The 17,487-nt window shown below is 40.7% G+C and overlaps 1 protein-coding gene across 5 annotated transcripts in view; it reads right to left on the minus strand.

Moving 5' to 3' along the window:
- Positions 1-1,156: 1,156 nt before the first annotated feature.
- NCALD (neurocalcin delta) overlaps positions 1,157-17,487 on the minus strand; it is an 82,520-nt gene continuing 66,189 nt past the window's right edge. For all 5 annotated transcript variants that reach the window (XM_061604573.1, XM_061604572.1, XM_061604576.1 and 2 more), the window contains exons 2-4: positions 12,985-13,381; positions 3,470-3,575; positions 1,157-1,268 (exon numbers count right to left, since the gene is read on the minus strand). In XM_061604573.1, coding sequence (XP_061460557.1) covers positions 1,171-1,268; positions 3,470-3,575; positions 12,985-13,362 — 582 coding nt within the window. In that variant the 5' untranslated portion in view covers positions 13,363-13,381 and the 3' untranslated portion in view covers positions 1,157-1,170. The remainder of the gene's footprint in view (positions 1,269-3,469; positions 3,576-12,984; positions 13,382-17,487) is intronic.

A 17,487-nucleotide genomic window follows, 5' to 3' on the forward strand; every position in this document is an offset into this window, starting at 1 on the left:
GCTGTTTGACAATCTCTTCTACTCTCTCCCCAAATGAATACCCTGCTTTAAAAAAAATCAGTTGCATAACCCAGTAAAGGCAGCTGAACAACCTTGTTCTTCCCCAATTTATCTTACAGAAACATCCAGAGCCTCACAATGCTGTGACGGCACCTCTGATGGGTGAGGTGTGCTGTTCTTTGCGGAAGTAATGTCAGCACAAGTGCCTATTACTTATCTGTCCTGCCATCTACAGTAACTCATACCTTTGCCAATAAAGTTATTGTGCACAGGTTACATTTGAACCCATTGTGCCACATGGTCCCTTTGGTTGTGTTATTGAGATTGAATGGGTGACTCGTCCAATGATTAGAACAGCAAATTTCACACCTGCCAGGGACGGTTTACTTAGGGTTTGTGCACACGAACTAAGGGTTGCCTTTAACTCTAAGCAGCTGCATGCTTATCTCTTAAGCAGTGACCAGAGATCATTTTATTAGAGATAAGCAAGGATCTACCACAGTCATTGCAGTCTACTTCTAGAGACAAAATGTCAGTATCAAATTGCTTGAGCCTGAGTCCGATTGTGATACAAACCCTACTACTAGCATCACTGGTACACACATGAAGCTCCTGGAGATCAGAGGCTTCTTCATTCACTACAGCGTCAGAGAATGTTCTTTAGCATCCCCTAGTACTGAAGTGAATGTGGTGGACATTTCTTGCACATGGATCCATGTGTGCCACAGAATCCTACATAGTTGTGGAAGAACACCCATGTCCCTTCCTTTTTTTCTTTTATATTGGAAGTGACAGACAAAACAAAACTTAAGGCTTCAGTTCCTAAGCTGGGAAGTAAGTCCTGTTCAAATTTAATGGGATTTACTCTCAGGTAAATATATTTAGGATCAGGTTGCAGATTGTGACAAGAATTTGAAAACTGACATGGTTGTGCAGACAACTCTCACTGTATCCCGGATGAGTTTTGGAGAGTGTTTGAACATAACTTCTAACTGATCTGCCACAACAAAACTAAAGGTGCCACAAAAGAAGGCATAGTTGGCCATACAGAGGCAACACCATCATGAATGTTGTTTTGGCAAAAAAAGAGAGAGAGAGAGAGAGAGAGAGAGAGAGAGAGAGAGAGAGAAGAAACAAAAAGAGAGACACAAAATAATCCAAGCAACTGTTTTAAAATTGCCCAGCGCTGCTGGGGTCACACTGAAGGAGACGGACGATAGATGGATCACTCTTGGCTCCTCGAATAAATTCTTCCAGAGAAAGTTTTCCTAGAAAATAAATAGAGATGCTGGTTAGAATTCCGAAATGGACAAAGCATATGCACTAAACATAAGAGTTTAAGAGCTGCTTCAGACATGACATTTTTTCCCTTACATGTTTTGAGAAAGGCTGTATATATTGCCTTACATAAATGTTGCATGGGTGACTATTTTCCATTCATACAAATACATCTTACTAACAAAATGCACAATTTCCTCTGCATTGTGCACCCTCTCAGTGTAACATTTTTGATTATGCAACCTTCTAATTATTTGCAAGTTTTGGATTTCCTTCATTAACTAAAACAAAATGTACCCTTCTGAACAAAGCAATCTTCATTGTACCAGTTTGATTGCACAATCCCATGTGCCAGTCAGTCAAAGAAATGTTATCAGTGCTTAGCTGTCACAAAAATATTGGAGGGGGGGGAGTATTTTCAGTTTTGTAAAAAAAAGCAGCAATTCAGAGTTGTTCTCATAGAATCATAGAGTTGGAAGGGGCCTACGGTATAAGGCCATCGAGTCCAACCCCCTGCTTAATGCAGGAATTCCTACATTGAGTAGGGATGACAGATTAAACCCAGAGAGCCTCCCTGTATATTTAAATCAATCACTGAATGGGGAGATGAGGCGATCACAACTGCTTACACCTATTTCCCCCGTTACCTCTACCTATGTTCCTTTCAGCTTCATCTCCTGCCCCTGCGACGTGTGGCAAACCTGATGCTCCATTCACTAATACCACATAGGGAAAAGACCAGGAGAAATGATTGGTGGTGTTGAGTTGGCCAAGAGAAGCCACAGTTGCCTCAGTTCCCAGTTCAGTGGTGAGTTTGAAGGTACAGAGAGTGAGGAACAGAGAAAGTTGCCTTATATCAGGTCAGTCTATTGAGCGCGGTATCATCTAATCTCTGCACCAACTGACCCGAGTCTGTAGGAGAGACCTTTCTTGTCATATGTTACCTGATCATTTTAACTGGAGATGCCAGGAATTGGACCTCGGACCTCCTGCATGCAAAGCATATGATTTACTACTGAGCTATGGCCCTTCCCATGCGTCCAGGTTGCAGCTTAGCAACCCTAATAGCCGCTTGCAAGCCTATTGCTGAACACAAAGCTTTCTCCCATCACTAAACTAATGAGCACTATCACCTTTGTCAGTGCTGATCAGCTATGGGAGTACTCCAGTCCCCGCAAAAAAATGATCAGTGATGGCTATGTGTTTAGTTACGCATTCATTCTTTGGTGCAAAAATGGAGGGGCAGGAACAGAGTCACCCTCAGAACAGCCATTTTTATGGCCAGTAGGTCAGATCCACACACAGAAACCATTTGCTGAAGATAGATCTCCCACACTGAATCAGGGAGATATGGTTTAGGTCAGGAAAACTACTGCATATTTTTCAAAGTCTCAAAAGCGTTTCTGAAACTGATCCGCTGCATTAGAAATTATCTGTAGTCCAGGGGAAAGATAATGTTTTGAGTCAGCCAAGGCATTACAAAAACTCCTACAACTTTTCTTTCTTTCTTTCTTTCTTTCTTTCTTTCTTTCTTTCTTTCTTTCTTTCTTTCTTTCTTTCTTTCTTTCTTTCTTTCTTTCACAATTACACCTTTCATAACGGCACATACTTTTAATTTTGTATTTCTGGCTGTGGATTGCAACATCACCACTTTTAGAAAGGAAATTTGTGCTTGAATTAGTCCCATATAAATGTGCAGAGTTTAGTAAAATGTGATTCTGCTCCAAGTGACAACAAGCTTGGGTCTCACTAGGTGGGAAAAAAATCATGTAGAATTGTTTCCTAGCACTTGATTTGGGAGCAGAGACAGGGCTTTGGAAGGGCAGGAAGAAGAAGTCTATTGCTATGCCTCTGTTTTGCCATCAGAGCCCTGGTATTTTGCCATTAGAGCCCTGTGCTTCCTGCTGGCTCCAATTCAACTGCTATTGCTTCAGTGAATAACAGGCCAAACTGCAAGTCTGCAAAAGTAATAAAAAGCATAGTTTGGCCTTTCACGGCTTTCTTATAATAATGTAAACAGTCAGCATTACACAGATCCTTAACAGTCCAGTTGCTATCTACATATCATTGGCATCATTAGTCCTGACATCCTTCTGTTTATTCAATCAATCCAGCTCTTTGACAGGTATCTGAGAGACCAGAACAAACAGAATTGAGCAAGTTAAGGAGATCATGGCCAAGAGATATTTACCATCCCGGTTGGTGTCCATCTGGCGAAATATTTTCTCTGTTCTTTTCTCGGGTGTTGATTCGTCTTCTGGCATCTTCATAACTGAAGAAACCATCTTGTAGATTGCCTAAGAAGCAGGATACGACAAAGTGTTGATCACTATCATGATTCCAGAGACTGCTCTAGGGTGGGGTGGGGGGTGTTCTGAGCCTCAGTCTTTTACATCAGGCCCAAGATCTCCCCTGCTGGGAGGAAGGGTGGGATATAAACCAAATAATAAATAAATAAAATATTTTTGTTTTACTTTGCTTACAGGACAGATAGGCACACTACAAACTACAGTGCTGGCAAGACCCCGACCACCTACCAGCTTAATATGTCCAAAGGCATAATCAATGTTATGCTTGTTTGTGTCATGGACTGGTGACTTGAGCCATTTAAGTACCTAGCAATGTCCCTGCTCTAGGGGGGCATTGCTTTAGGAGTCAAGCTCAAAATTTAGTTGTGACCCTTTTGCCTCTTTCGTTATACCCAGATGAACAAGGGTTCCCAAGAACACTGAATGAATAAAACTGTTGTAGGCAGACATACACCTTTCTTTCTTAGCTGAGATAGTTTTCAAATCATGCTGTTACATTACATCTCCCCTGTATTTTTTTTTAAACCCTCTGATTATTTCTTTTATTCTTGAATTTTACATTACAAGTCATCTCAATACACTGTAGAAATGTATACATACTGTACATACATAAGTCTCTAAAATAAGCACGCGTGTTTTGTTTAAACCGGCTGCAGCAGCTCTCCTTGGTGCAATATGTGACTTAACTTGAAACAGGAATTAAAAAAAAACTTTTCAGTGCAGAATATATTGACTCCTAATTATTTATTTAAAATATTTTATGCCACTTTTCCATAACATATTTTCAAGATGGCACAGCAGCCCAGCGACTGGTCTATTCTATGATAACATTATAATTAGACTATTGCAATATATTATGTGTGTGGCTGCCTTTGAAAGCCTCTTGGAATTTTCAACAGGTCCAGAAAGCTCTTGAGAAATTTCAGTATGTCAAGAAGACTGCTGCTAGATTATTGACTTGGAATCAGCTGAATGGAACAAATCTCAACAGTTCCTAAATAACTCCATTATAATGTTTTGTTCCAGGGGATCTTCCAAATTAGTGTCAGGTTTTGTTTCATGCAAAATTTGATCCAAAACATCCATGCCACTCAGTTAATTATTCCAAATATTGAACAAACACTGTCATTGTAATCACCAAATAGAACATCAGTCCTCCAGTCTCCCCCATTAAATCATCCTATTTGGAAGATGCAGGATAGCAAATTAAAGCACATATCATGAGACGTTAATCACAGAACTCTGTCTGCAGGCCAATGGATGTTTACTCAGAAGCAAGCCCTATTGAATTTAATGAGGCTTACGCCCGAGTAAGTATGCACAGGACTGCAGCCTTAATTCCTACTCAACCCACAGCTTCCCCAGATTTCAAGCTTTTTTTGCTTCTGTTTACAGATCCAGTACACCTTCCAAGTATTTTGTCCTTTAAACAGAGTAGGCCATTATGTACACAGAAAGGCATTTGTTGGTTTAATGGAACATTAATGCCTGATGAATGCAACCAAGTATTTCTCCCACCCCTGCCTGCCCACCATCACAAATTGACATTATAGCAACAGATTTCCTTCAGCCATCCAAAAGTTATAGGAAATAATATGGGATGAGCAATGAAATATCAACATTAATTAATGACAGCCGTGTGCAGAAACAATTGGTGCATTCTGCAATTACAATGACCATTATTTACAGCACAGAACTATTTTATTTTATTTATTTAAAAGTGTTATTACATCTTGTCTTTAAATTAACATTTTCAAGGCAGTTTACAAAAGATGACAATTAAACCAACAAAACAAATAAAAACGTACCAAATTTTAATCTTTTTTTAAATCAAAATTATTTTTATTGTTCTAATTAGGAAGATGCCAAAGCATGCTAAAATTGTACCAGACTCAACAATTGTCATTGTCACAGGACCCAGAGTTCTTCAACCCACAAAGAGTCCTGTTATTTTCCATAAACGAGCAGGTCTGCATCCATAAAGGGGATGTGCATTCAGATGAGGTGGAATCTCCAAGTCTATTTTAAAGTAGTCTACAATGCTTCTGCAGCAGCAGATTATTTTCTTCAAATTGCAACATATTAGGGTGGTCATGAGTCCCAATTTACAGAGGACAGTCCTTTACTTGGAGAGCTGTGACCTTGAAGCTGCCCATCAGCAGTTAGCATCTCGACAGCAGACTGAGCAGGCATACAGGCCAACTGGTTACAGCCTTCCCCACTATGGTGAGATGTACTGCATTTCTATTTAAATTATAGTTTGTTGTTGTTATGTGCCTTCAGGTCGATTACGACTTAGGGTGCCGCTATGAATCAGCGACCTCCAATAGCACCTGTTATAAACCACCCTGTTCAGATCTTGTAAGTTCAGGTCTGTGGTTTCCTTTATGGAATCAATCCATCTCTTGTTTGGCCTTCCTCTTTTTCTACTCCCTTCTGTTTTTCCCAGCATTATGGTCTTTTCGAGTGAATCATGTGTTCTCATTATGTGTCCAAAGTATGATAACCTCAGTTTCATCATTTTAGATTCTAGTGATAGTTCTGGTTTAATTTGTTCTAACACCCAATTATTTGTCTTTTTTGCAGTCCATGGTATGCACAACGCTCTCCTCCAACACCACATTTCAAATGAGTTGATTTTTCTCTTATCCGCTTTTTTCACTGTCCAACTTTCACATCCATACATAGAGATCGGAAATACCATGGTCTGAATGATCCTGACTTTAGTATTCAGTGATACATCTTTGCATTTGAAGACCTTTTCTAGTTCTCTCACAGCTGCCCTCCCCAGTCCTAGCCTTCTTCTGATTTCTTGACTATTGTCTCCATTTTGGTTAAGGACTGTGCTGAGGTACTGATAATCCTTGACAAGTTCAATGTCCTCATTGTCAGCTTTAAAGTTACATAAATCTTCTGTTGTCATTACTTCAGTCTTGTTGACGTTCAACTGTAGTCCTGCTTTTGTGCTTTCCTTTTTAACTTTCATCAGCATTCGTTTCAAATCATTACTGGTTTCTGCTAAGAGTATGGTATCGTCTGCATATATTAAATTATTGATATTACTCCCTCCATTTTCACACCTCCTTCATCTTGGTCCAATCCCGCTTTCCATATATGTTCTGCATATAGATTAAACAAATAGGGTGATAAAATACACCTTTGTCTCACACCCTTTCCGATTGGGAACCAACCGGTTTCTCCATATTCTGTCCTTACAGTAACCTCTTGTCCAAAGTATAGGTTGCGCATCAGGATAATCAGATGCTGTGGCACTCCCATTTCTTTTAAAGAATGCCATAGTTTTTCCATGATCTACACAATCAAAGGCTTTGCTATAATCTATAAAGCACAGGGTGATTTTCTTCTGAAATTCCTTGGTCTGTTCCATTATCTAATGTATGTTTGCAATATGATCTCTGGTGCCTCTTCCCTTTCTAAATCCAGCTTGGATGTCTTGGCATTTCTCGCTCCAAATGTGGCAACAGCCTTTGTTGTAGAATCTTGAGCATTACTTTACTTGCATGGGATATTAAGGCAATAGTTCAATAATTACTGCATTCTCTGGGATCCTCTTGCTTTGAAATTGGGATATATATTGAAAGCTTCCAGTTTGTGGGCCATTGTTTAGTTTTCCATATTTCTTGACAATTTTTTGTCAAAATTTGGACAGATTCAGTCTCGGTAGCTTGTAGCACCTCTATTGGCCATTTGTTCCTGGTGATTTGTTTCTTCCAAGTATTTTAAGAGCAGCTTTCACCTCACATTCTAAAATTTCTGGTTCTTCATCATACGGTTCCTCCATGAATGAAACTGTCATCCTGGCATCTCTTTTATAGAGTTCTTCATTGTATTGCTTCCATCTTCCTTTTATTTCATCTCGGTCAGTCAGTGTGTTCCCCTGTTGATTATTCAACATCCCTACTCTTGGTTTAAATTTCCCTTTCATTTCTCTAATCTTTTGGAATAGGGCTCTCATTCTTCCCTTTCTGTTGCCTCTTCTATTTCTATACAATAACTATTGTAATAGTTCTCTTAGTCCCTATGTACTAGTCACTGTATTGTTGCATTGAGGGTTCTGACCATGTTTCTCTCTTGCTTTTGCTTTCCTTCTCTCATTAACCATTTTAAGAGTTTTTAAATTATAGTAATGGTTTCTAAATTTGCATCTGCACACATATATATTATCATGTGCATATTTTATGCAAATTGCTGCCATCTTTCATCTTATTTTTTGTTGATACATTTCCTCTTTTTTACTCATGTGTAAGTGGCCCCCCACAACCCATGGCTGCCATATACATATACACAGATAGACAAAGTTACACCACATAGGTTAAAGACGAAAGACGGGGAGTGCTACTTACTGGGCAGGAACAGATTCTCACCTAGCTCTTGCCATTCCCTTGGGAAATGTCCACCCAATATGACACAGACTGACAAAATCGATGAAACTCAACAGAAAACGAGTGCCAACTGGAGAGGCTACAACAGCTAAAACTGCAGTGGGCCATCATTAGAAATGGGATTCAGGATACTTGATAGAACTGACTGCATAAGGACAACCCTGCTGGATCAAGCCAATTGCTCATCTAGTCCAGCATCTTGTTCTCATAGTGGCCAGTCAGATGCCTATAGGATCCCTGCAAGCAAGACCTGAGTGCAACAGCACTCTCCCTGCTAGTGATTGCCAGCAACTGGCATTCAGAGGCATGCTGCCTCCAACAGGTGAGGCAGCTCTACTTATAGAGTTGAAAGAAAAAGAAAGAAAGAAAGAAAAAGAAAGAAAGAAAGAAAGAAAGAAAGAAAGAAAGAAAGAAAGAAAGAAAGAAAGAAAGAAAGAAAGAAAGAAAGAAAGAAAGCACTGTTAGGTCCTTTACAGTACTTTCCAGGAATAGATCAGGGTCCCAGAGCCTGATTTGAAGGCGCACAATACAAGAATTTTGCTGAAGCTAAGTAAGTCTGAGTCTGGTCAAGGGTTGGAGAGGAGACCATCTGGAAAACCTCCACCGTCTTGGATTCCACTGAAGAATAGCAGGAGATAAATGTAATAAATAAGTTCATCTGATCCTTACAAACCACATCAAATAGATGAATCCTATGCTGAACACTGTCCCTCAAACTACTCCAGCTGTGAAAATTCTCATGCCAGGAATCTGCATTACACTTTACAGTAAACAAGAGCACAGGGCCCTGTCCTAATAAGTTTACAGTATAAAACTTGACTCTGGGGAACAATTGTGGAAGGGGAGGCAGGGGCATCAGTTATATATGCTTCAGCTTTGCTATAGGGCTAATCCACAGTAGGGTATAGAAACTAGGAGGTTGTGGAAAAGGTGGGTTTTGTGGAGGGATTTGCAGAAAGAGTAGCAAAATGCAACATCAAAAAATAGGCTCCCCCACCTTTCAGTACTACTTGATGTACTATAACTATAGGACTGCTGGGGGTCAATGACAGCTTGGGGGACACACCAGCAACTTTTGGCTCCTCATTCCATTCTGGGTGGTTGTTACAAGAATTGTGTAACTAAGCACTAGTGCCTGATTTTGCTTTTTTCCTTCTACCTCCCAATCCCTTTTCCTTATGTCTTTTGCAATAATAAGAAAAGGACTATCTTCTTATTGATCTTTAGAAATTGCTATGGAAGACTGGGGGTGTTGTTAAAAATGGGATAAAAATGCTTTAAACAAACAACAATATGAAATATAATGTCCCAAAAGTTCTACTGCTAAAGCTAAACAAGTCCGACTCTACAAGCTGCTTGATTAGGAATGTGATTTTAAATCACTTTATACTTTTCAAGGTGAAGGTGGAATACAAATGTACTAAATAAACCAGACCTGGCATCACCACCCAACACCCATAGGTTGTTGCTGGGGCCTAACATTTTCCCATAATATCTCCAAAGTAATATTATTCTGAGGCACTGTGGGATATTAAAATGGCAGCCCCAGTACACCCGCCAGTTAAATTTCCCACAGTGCCCCAGGGTGATGCTATGTCAGGGGCTTTGTGAAAAATTAAAATGGCGTCTACTCAGTCCTAATCGACCAGAGTAGTTACCAGAACATGGGTAATTGTGGTCAAGCTATCTCAATCTAGGTAAGGTTGCAAACGGTAACTGGCTCATTCACTGAGCTTCATGGATGAGTGGGGATTAATACCCCAATCTCCCAGGTACAACCAGAGTTGGAATATTACTTTTAAAAAGTAATAAACAGTAGAAAGTAACAGTTACAATTACATGCCCCCCCAAAGTAATTACAGTTACAATTATTGCTCTGAAAGTAACTGATTACTTTACTTTTTCTCAGAAGTAATCGCTACAATTACACTCAATAGATCAAGTCAAGCAGTTCAAATACCTGGGGGTCACTTTCCAGGCTACACTCTCTTGGACTGCCCATATCTCTTCCACGGTTCAATCTGCCTTGAACACCACTAAGGCCATACTTCGTTTCTTTTTCACCACGGGAGGGCAATACATTCCAGCAGCGATTCAAGTCTTCAAATATAAAATCCTTTCTCAACTTCTATACGGGGTCCCGATTTGGGCCCCCGGTTTTAATGCCAAGGTCGAATCAGTTTTATCTCGCTTTTTGAGAACTATTTTTTGTATGCCCCGCTGTGCATCCGCTGCTGGTCTCCGTCTTGAGGCTGGGCTTTACTCCACTGAATGCACGGCGTGGCTCATGGCCTTTAGATATTGGATCAAAGTGATCTATGCTGACCCCCTAAGGACTATTTACCTCTTTTATGGAAAAACCCCTTTACCAGCTCCTGGTCAAAGAACTTTCAAAACAAATTAAAGATGTTTGGCCTTTCACTAGAGCTTTTATCTATTATCGATCCGGTCTCAGCAAATCACATTATAGAACAACGTATTAAAGATATTGATCTCCAATATTCAAGATCGAGAGCCAACTCCATTTGCTCCCCTATGTCGCTAGGCTTGAACTTTGCTTTTCCTAATCATGCTGCCTATTTGTCAAATCTGTCCATCTCGAAATACCGCCTGGTTTTCTCTAGAGCAAGATTTAATTGTCTTCCTTCCGCAATCCTTGAAGGCCGCTTTCAAGGTATCCCTCTAGAGAAGCACCTTTGCCCCTGCACTTTTACTGAGACTGAATCCGTGGCTCATATCCTGTTCCGTTGTAATTTGTATAATCCAGAACGATCTAGACTTATTTTTCCTATAATCAATCGTTATCCTGGTAGATCCACTAATTGGTATTTGCAATACCTCACATCAGATGTTGATAAACTGATGACACAATCTGTTGCTAAATTTCTTAATCTAGCCCAGATGTTAAGACAGCCTTCCCCGTTTTAAATTTTTTTACTACGAACATATTTGTATTAATATGTACTGTTTTTATACTTCTTGTATTACTGGTTAAATTTTATATCTGTTGGGTCTTTGACCGTAATAATAAATACATACATATAATTACATTTCAGTTACTTAAAAAAAAAAAAACACCTACAAGGTGCTGGCCTTGGCTGCTGCACATCTACGTTGCCTAAAACAACATTAAAAATAAACACACACAGAGGTAGTAGAATAATTGTTTTTATCCATAAGATAGCAATGGTGGTCTCTCTGCTGGTAAGGGAGGTGGGGAGGGAGGGAGAGGCCACTATTCAGATCTTTGCACGTCAAACCAAGTGCAACCCCCCCCCCTCAGCCAGCAAGCATAATCTCTCTCACTTAACCACCTCCCGGACCCTGCCCTGCCACCAACTAAAGGACATTCACCCAAGCAAACATTTTCCCCTGAGATGCAAAAAAGTTTTTAAAAAGTTAAAATACTGCAAATGCAGCACAGTAGCCAGAGAGGGTGGTGGAGGTCACTTTGTGTGCCAAGTGCAAACACAGTATTCACATATTCACACACACACACACATGGTGACATCTTTCACCTCCACAGTTCTTTATCTCCATTCTGCTGCTGCCTCCTTCTCCTCCTTTATCCATGTTCTTGTCCTTCGGCTCCTTTTTCCCTCCACTCCATTCTTCATCACCACCATCCATTTTTTTAAACAATTGTTTTCCCCACTCCACCCCGTCTCGCTCTCCACCTCCTCCCTTGTCGCCTCCTACCCACCCACAGAGCACAAAGGAAGAGCAATGCTGCACAGAAGACCAGTTTGAGGCATGTGATTTTCATCCACAAGTCAGAGGAGCAGAAGACTTTCCCTGCTTCCCGCCCCCCAAGTTATGCTCAAAAGTAACATTACAATTACTCCACAAAGTAATAAAATTACTCCTAGGTCTATTACAATCAAAATGTAAAGGAATTACCTACTCGTTTCTCAAAAAACTAATGAATTACAAGTAATTTGTTACTTGTAATGAATTACTTCCAAGCTCTGGGTACAACACTAGCCCTTAACTGACTTCACTGCATACACACACAACAGCCACCTGATGGAATCACGGACTGGCCCAAACCCAGAATGGAGGGTTCTAATTTTTGACTCTTATGCTCAAAACTGGAATTGCAGAGAAATTTGCTTCATTTCCATTTCACTGTAAGCCCTATTTATACTTCCCAAACCAGTAAGCAATACAGCTATCCTTTAAAATCTGCAAGTGTCTAAATGTTTCAACAGAGTTCTCCAACAAAATAAATGCAGAACAAGATAGCATATGTTAGCAAAAATGCCTATAGTAGTGAAAACAGTGAACAAAAATGCATTGTGTTAGGGGAAATTGCTAGCAAAAATGCATACCAGGCAAGATGGTGTACAAAAATGAACATATTAGGTGAAATTTTCATTCAAACTTACTATCAAATTAGCAAACAGATGTAGAAATGAGCAGAACTGAACTTAAGGCCAGAAAAATGAGAAACAGAGAAACCAAAATTGATAGATTCTTCCATCCCTGTTGCTGAAACAAACAGAGATCTGTCCTGTGGTCACAAAGATAGGAATTCTTACAATTTATTAGCTTGATGTGTTAACATCAGAGTGAGAAAGTTGTTTGATAAGATATACTCTTAGAGTACATTTGCATTAACTGATAGAATTTCAGAGAGGCACACATTCAGAGATTTAGGCAGGTTTAGGTGTTTTCTGTTCCATTCTAACCAGTAGTTCAGAGATGGGGAACCTGTGCCTCCCCCCAGACATTGTTGGACTCTGGCTCCCATCATCCCTAACCACTGCCCATGCTGGCTGAGACAGAAGTGAGATGGGGTCAACACCATCTGGAGGGTCACGGGTTTCCCCACCCTGCAGCTGTCAAACAGTCAAATTTTAAAGTATTATATTTTTATAATGAACATATGGAAGGCCAAGAATACTGAAGGATTTACGGCTTCCTCATTGTTTGTAAAACACCAGCATTTTTTTTCAAAAGGAAAGAACAAACATCTCATAAGTAGTACCTACCTGGACTATTTCCAACATCTCTGCCTTGCTGATGTATCCATTTCCATCCAGGTCATACATGCTGAAAGCCCACTTCAGCTTTTGCTCCAGTTTCCCTCGGGACGTCACACTCAAGGCTATGATAAATTCTCTGAAGTCTATTGTTCCATCGCCATTAGCGTCAAATGTGCGGAACACATGTTCAGCAAATTTAGAAGCGTCCCCGTAAGGAAAAAAATTCCCATAGATTTTCTTAAACTCCTCCATGGACAAATGTCCACTTGGACAGTCTCTCAGAAAGCCTTTGTACCATTCTTGGATTTCGTGTTCTGTAAAGTCTGTGCTTTCTAGCAAATCTTGCATGACTTCGGGGCGTAACTTGCTGTTCTGTTTCCCCATTTTGGTGTCAGGATCTTACCTAATGAAGGGCCAGGGAGGAAAAAAAGCCAGTTAATTTCTTGTTTACAAAACCAGCAGCTGATGATGAACATTGTGGGCCTCGGAACAATCTTATAAAGGATCATTTTCTTGTTCTTAATTAACATTTCAATTGAATCAGCTCAGGGTGGCCCATAGTATATAATCTCAAGCTGGGATATCAAAGATGCCTTTGCTCCCAAATGAGGAGTAGATGATGTTCACTTCTGACAACTGCAGCCCCTTTGAATGCCGCTTGTATGGGGTGGTGTTTCTGACCTTCAGTAGAATCTTGTGGGCGAGAGGAGAGCATGAGAGGCTGCAATAAGAAGCAGCTAGGCATGTCCTGGTGAACAACACCATGCCTTGCAAGGGGACAACACTTTAATGAATGATTGATTGTAAACTATGGCACATTTCATGTTTCAACATCAGAAAAGGTTATTATTCAAACATAAACAACTATACTTGTCAACATATGTGAGTATATGTTTATAAAATTAAAAAAATACAAATTCTCCAAGCTGGAGCCACAATATAAGAAACAATAAAGGTGTCCAAAATACAGATAACAATTGACGAGATCTCTAGGATTATATCTCGTTTCATGCGTCTTCAGAATCAAATTGGAGAATTGCTTGTGGATGGCAGCCATAAACATCATGTGTTGCAAGGGGATAACACTTTAATTAATGTTTGACGGTAAAATATGGTACACTGCATGTTTCTACAGAATGCAACAATAAGGAATCTTCAGTAAAATACTAGTTTAAAAAAAATTACCACTAAACTAAAGCCTGCTCTCAAGATTTGCCCGCTGGTAATTTTGAATCAATATGTAAAATTTTGCTTCTCTTGTCTCTTAGTCTCTCTGGCCAAACAACCATGGCTCCACAGTTCTTCTGCTCTCTTCATGCAAACAAAGGCAATTTCTCTAGGCTAGGGCCTAAAGAATGAGGCCTTGAAGTTGCCCAGCTAACTCCTGCACGGCAGACTGAGCAGGCACACTGGTCACCTGGTCAGTCTCCCCCACTACAATGAAATATATTGCATCTCTGTTTAAATTAGAGTCCTTATTTTTACATTTGCAGCTATACATATCAATGAGCATACACAAATTCTACATAAATCTGTGTTTTATATCGTCTCCTTTTTTGTTTTGCAGAAGTGGTCAACCTACTTAGTGCTAGTGCACAGGTTTTGCATGCAAAAGGTCACAGATTGAAATCTCCAAATAGGAGTGGGGCTCCCAGCTGAAAACCTAGCCATTGCAAACTTTGTAAAACCCTGAGCTGGATGGTAGCGGTCTGATTCAGAATTTAAACAGATTTTTATGCTCTTTTGGCAGTCTAGGAATTTTTGCAAAATCATATAAAGCCTCAATTGGTCTAGCCCTGTTCATCTGCTATAAAGGCTACATTTCTGACGCAGAATGTGGAATGTTATTTTAATACCAGTACAAGGGTTATGTTCTTCATCAAGTTCCTATAAATATTATAGTCCGAAGCTCATGAAGTTAGTTTTTTGTTATGCATAGTTCTTTTAAGGTGGAAATTAGAGGATGTCATAATGACAGAAGTTTAAGGATTAAACATGACATATATTTTTCATTTCCTTTATATCCTTGTTTTAAATGCAGTTGGTTTAGCCAAGATTCTTGAAGTCTCTTGAAAAAGAAACAACAATAAAACTATACTATTTTTCTCTTAAATTAACTATTCAAAAATATACCCAAATAGAGCTCTAATACCCAACTTTTCCATTAAATTGTCACTGTTACCTTCATTGAAAGGAAATTGTTACACCCACATTGTATTATAGGTCTAGCAAAGATTAGCACCTTTTTGCCATTAAACATTATTTTAGAAGCCAAACTTGTCGCTCTCAAAGTGTGCTTTGATTAATTTTCCTAAGAGCTCTTAAAAAAAGAGGGCACTTAGAAGAGGTCCCGCAGTTTCATGGTTTTAAAAAAATTGCGCCTTTGGATACTGATTATTTCTTAGCAGTTTGGTTTGCAGTCTCACAGAACATAGCTGCATTATGGAACACCATTTTTTGTTACCAGAACCTAATCTTATTATATTTTATTTTTGTAAGTGTCATGCTATCTATGAACGTTTCTGTGCAAGCAAGGAGAGGCTGTGATGGTGGTGGCAGTGGTGTAGATGAGAGAGGTGGCAGGGGGAGCCTAGCAGGCGGGGCCTAGTCAGCTCGAGCCCGGGCCTAGTGGGCGGGTGAGCAAGTGAGTGAGTAGTAAGTGGGGAGTGAGGAGGAGGCTTGGAGACCATTGTAGGAGGGAGGTTTGGAGACCAGTGGAGGGAGGAGAAATTGGGAGCCCCTGGAGGGGCAGGTGGAGAGCTTTGGTGACCAGTGTGCACATGGGGGGGCTCTGTTGACCCATGTGGGGTGGGGTTGGTGAGGGGATGGGGGATGGCTAGGGGCACCTGGCAGAGGTGGTGGTGGGAGTGGTGCGTGCAGCATGGCAGAGAGGATGGAGAGATAGCTAAGGGGTGCCTGGCAGAGGGAGTGGAGGGAGGCCTTGGGGGTGCTGTAGGGTAGGGTCTAGGCGGGGCTGGCGAGTGAAGCAAGCAAGGGCAACAGTCCCTAGTAAAACTAATGAACATAATCAAAGCCCTTGAACAAATGAATGCTACAAAATATGCATTAAAAGCATGTGTAATTTAATGCGGGGCCCATCCACAAATTGTGTTCACTGACTGCAAAAACATTGAACCCAGTGTATGGTATCAATGCTAATCATAATCAGAGTAGACCCATTGAAGTTAATGGACATGACTAACAGGTTCATTAATTTCAATGCATCTACTCGTGAATCGGATTTAGTTGAATACAACCGAGTGTATATTTTTTCTCTTTCCATAAATTTCCCACCTTTCCTCCAAGGTGTTTGACGCAGCATAGGTCACTCAGAGAACTTCATGGATTTGAACCCAAGAGTCCCAGCCTGACACTTTAAACTGCATCACACTGGCTCTTAGTGGCTTTTTAATTTTTATTTCTTACATTTTCTTTCTTTTTAAAAAAGTATGTTAGGGTAGACTAAGAAACATGGGTAACGTGTGTGAAAATTCTGTCTTTATTTCCTTGGTTTTCTCTCTCTGCAACCAAACTCTCACAGCAGTCTAACTTTCTATCATCATTATGATTACTATGTATTCAATTTATATCCCACCCTTCTGTCCAAAGGAGCCCTGAGTGGTATATGAGCACTCTGGCACAGGTATGTGGGTGACTTGCTCAAGAACTCTTGCTTACAACATTATTAACTTTCAAAGCAGATCTTGTCAGAGCCTCTGGCCTCAACCCCCACCCCACCCTGCTGGCTCAAGAGGAATACTGGGAAGCGAAGGCAGCATTGTGGGGAGGTGGCATCCCCACCCCCTTTCAGGACTATCTAGGTCAGAGGACAGGCTTTACTTGACTCCTCATACTCAGAGGGCACCCAACCCAGTGCAGTCCTCACACTTCCACACCACAGAAGCTAGCGGCTGCAGAATTAGACAATGGCCCTATGGGACACCAACAGCTCCTCAGATGGGGTGGGGTTAACAGCAGCCCCAGAGCAGCCAGCATTCATAAGGCTTTGTGTGCTACTAAGGTAGCAGCTCTCTTTGGGTGAGTTCTAGACACAGTGGCTTGACTAAGAGCCTGACAGGAAGCGTTCTGATGGTGATGATCTGGCGTGGCCTACCTTAACTTCAGTTTGCCCTTCTGGATGTGACCCTGTTGCTCCAGTAAGCGCTACTGCTTCAATCCAACCTTTCCTGGGAGCCTCAAGCTGAGCTGGAACAGGACAGGTCTGGATGGTAATCAGTTTACTTCTCCAACCAGATCCCACAAAAGGCTCATCTTTCAGAAAATTCACCGGTCAAGGAAGCAAGTAAACAAAACGAGGAAACCAAATGCCACATTTCAGCAGAACCTACCTCATAGAAAGCGGTCAGATAACCCGCTGCAAAAGCTAAGAAGCAAAACAATGGGCACAGAAGCAAAGTAAGATGACACTTCTAATTGTGCTCACCTCTGATGGTGTGTTTAATCAGCAAACGAGCCCAAGATATCCAAAGATCAAGGGCCAGTCCTACT

Source organism: Rhineura floridana, chromosome 1, assembly GCF_030035675.1.
Source record: "Rhineura floridana isolate rRhiFlo1 chromosome 1, rRhiFlo1.hap2, whole genome shotgun sequence".
Classification (NCBI taxonomy): domain Eukaryota; kingdom Metazoa; phylum Chordata; class Lepidosauria; order Squamata; family Rhineuridae; genus Rhineura; species Rhineura floridana.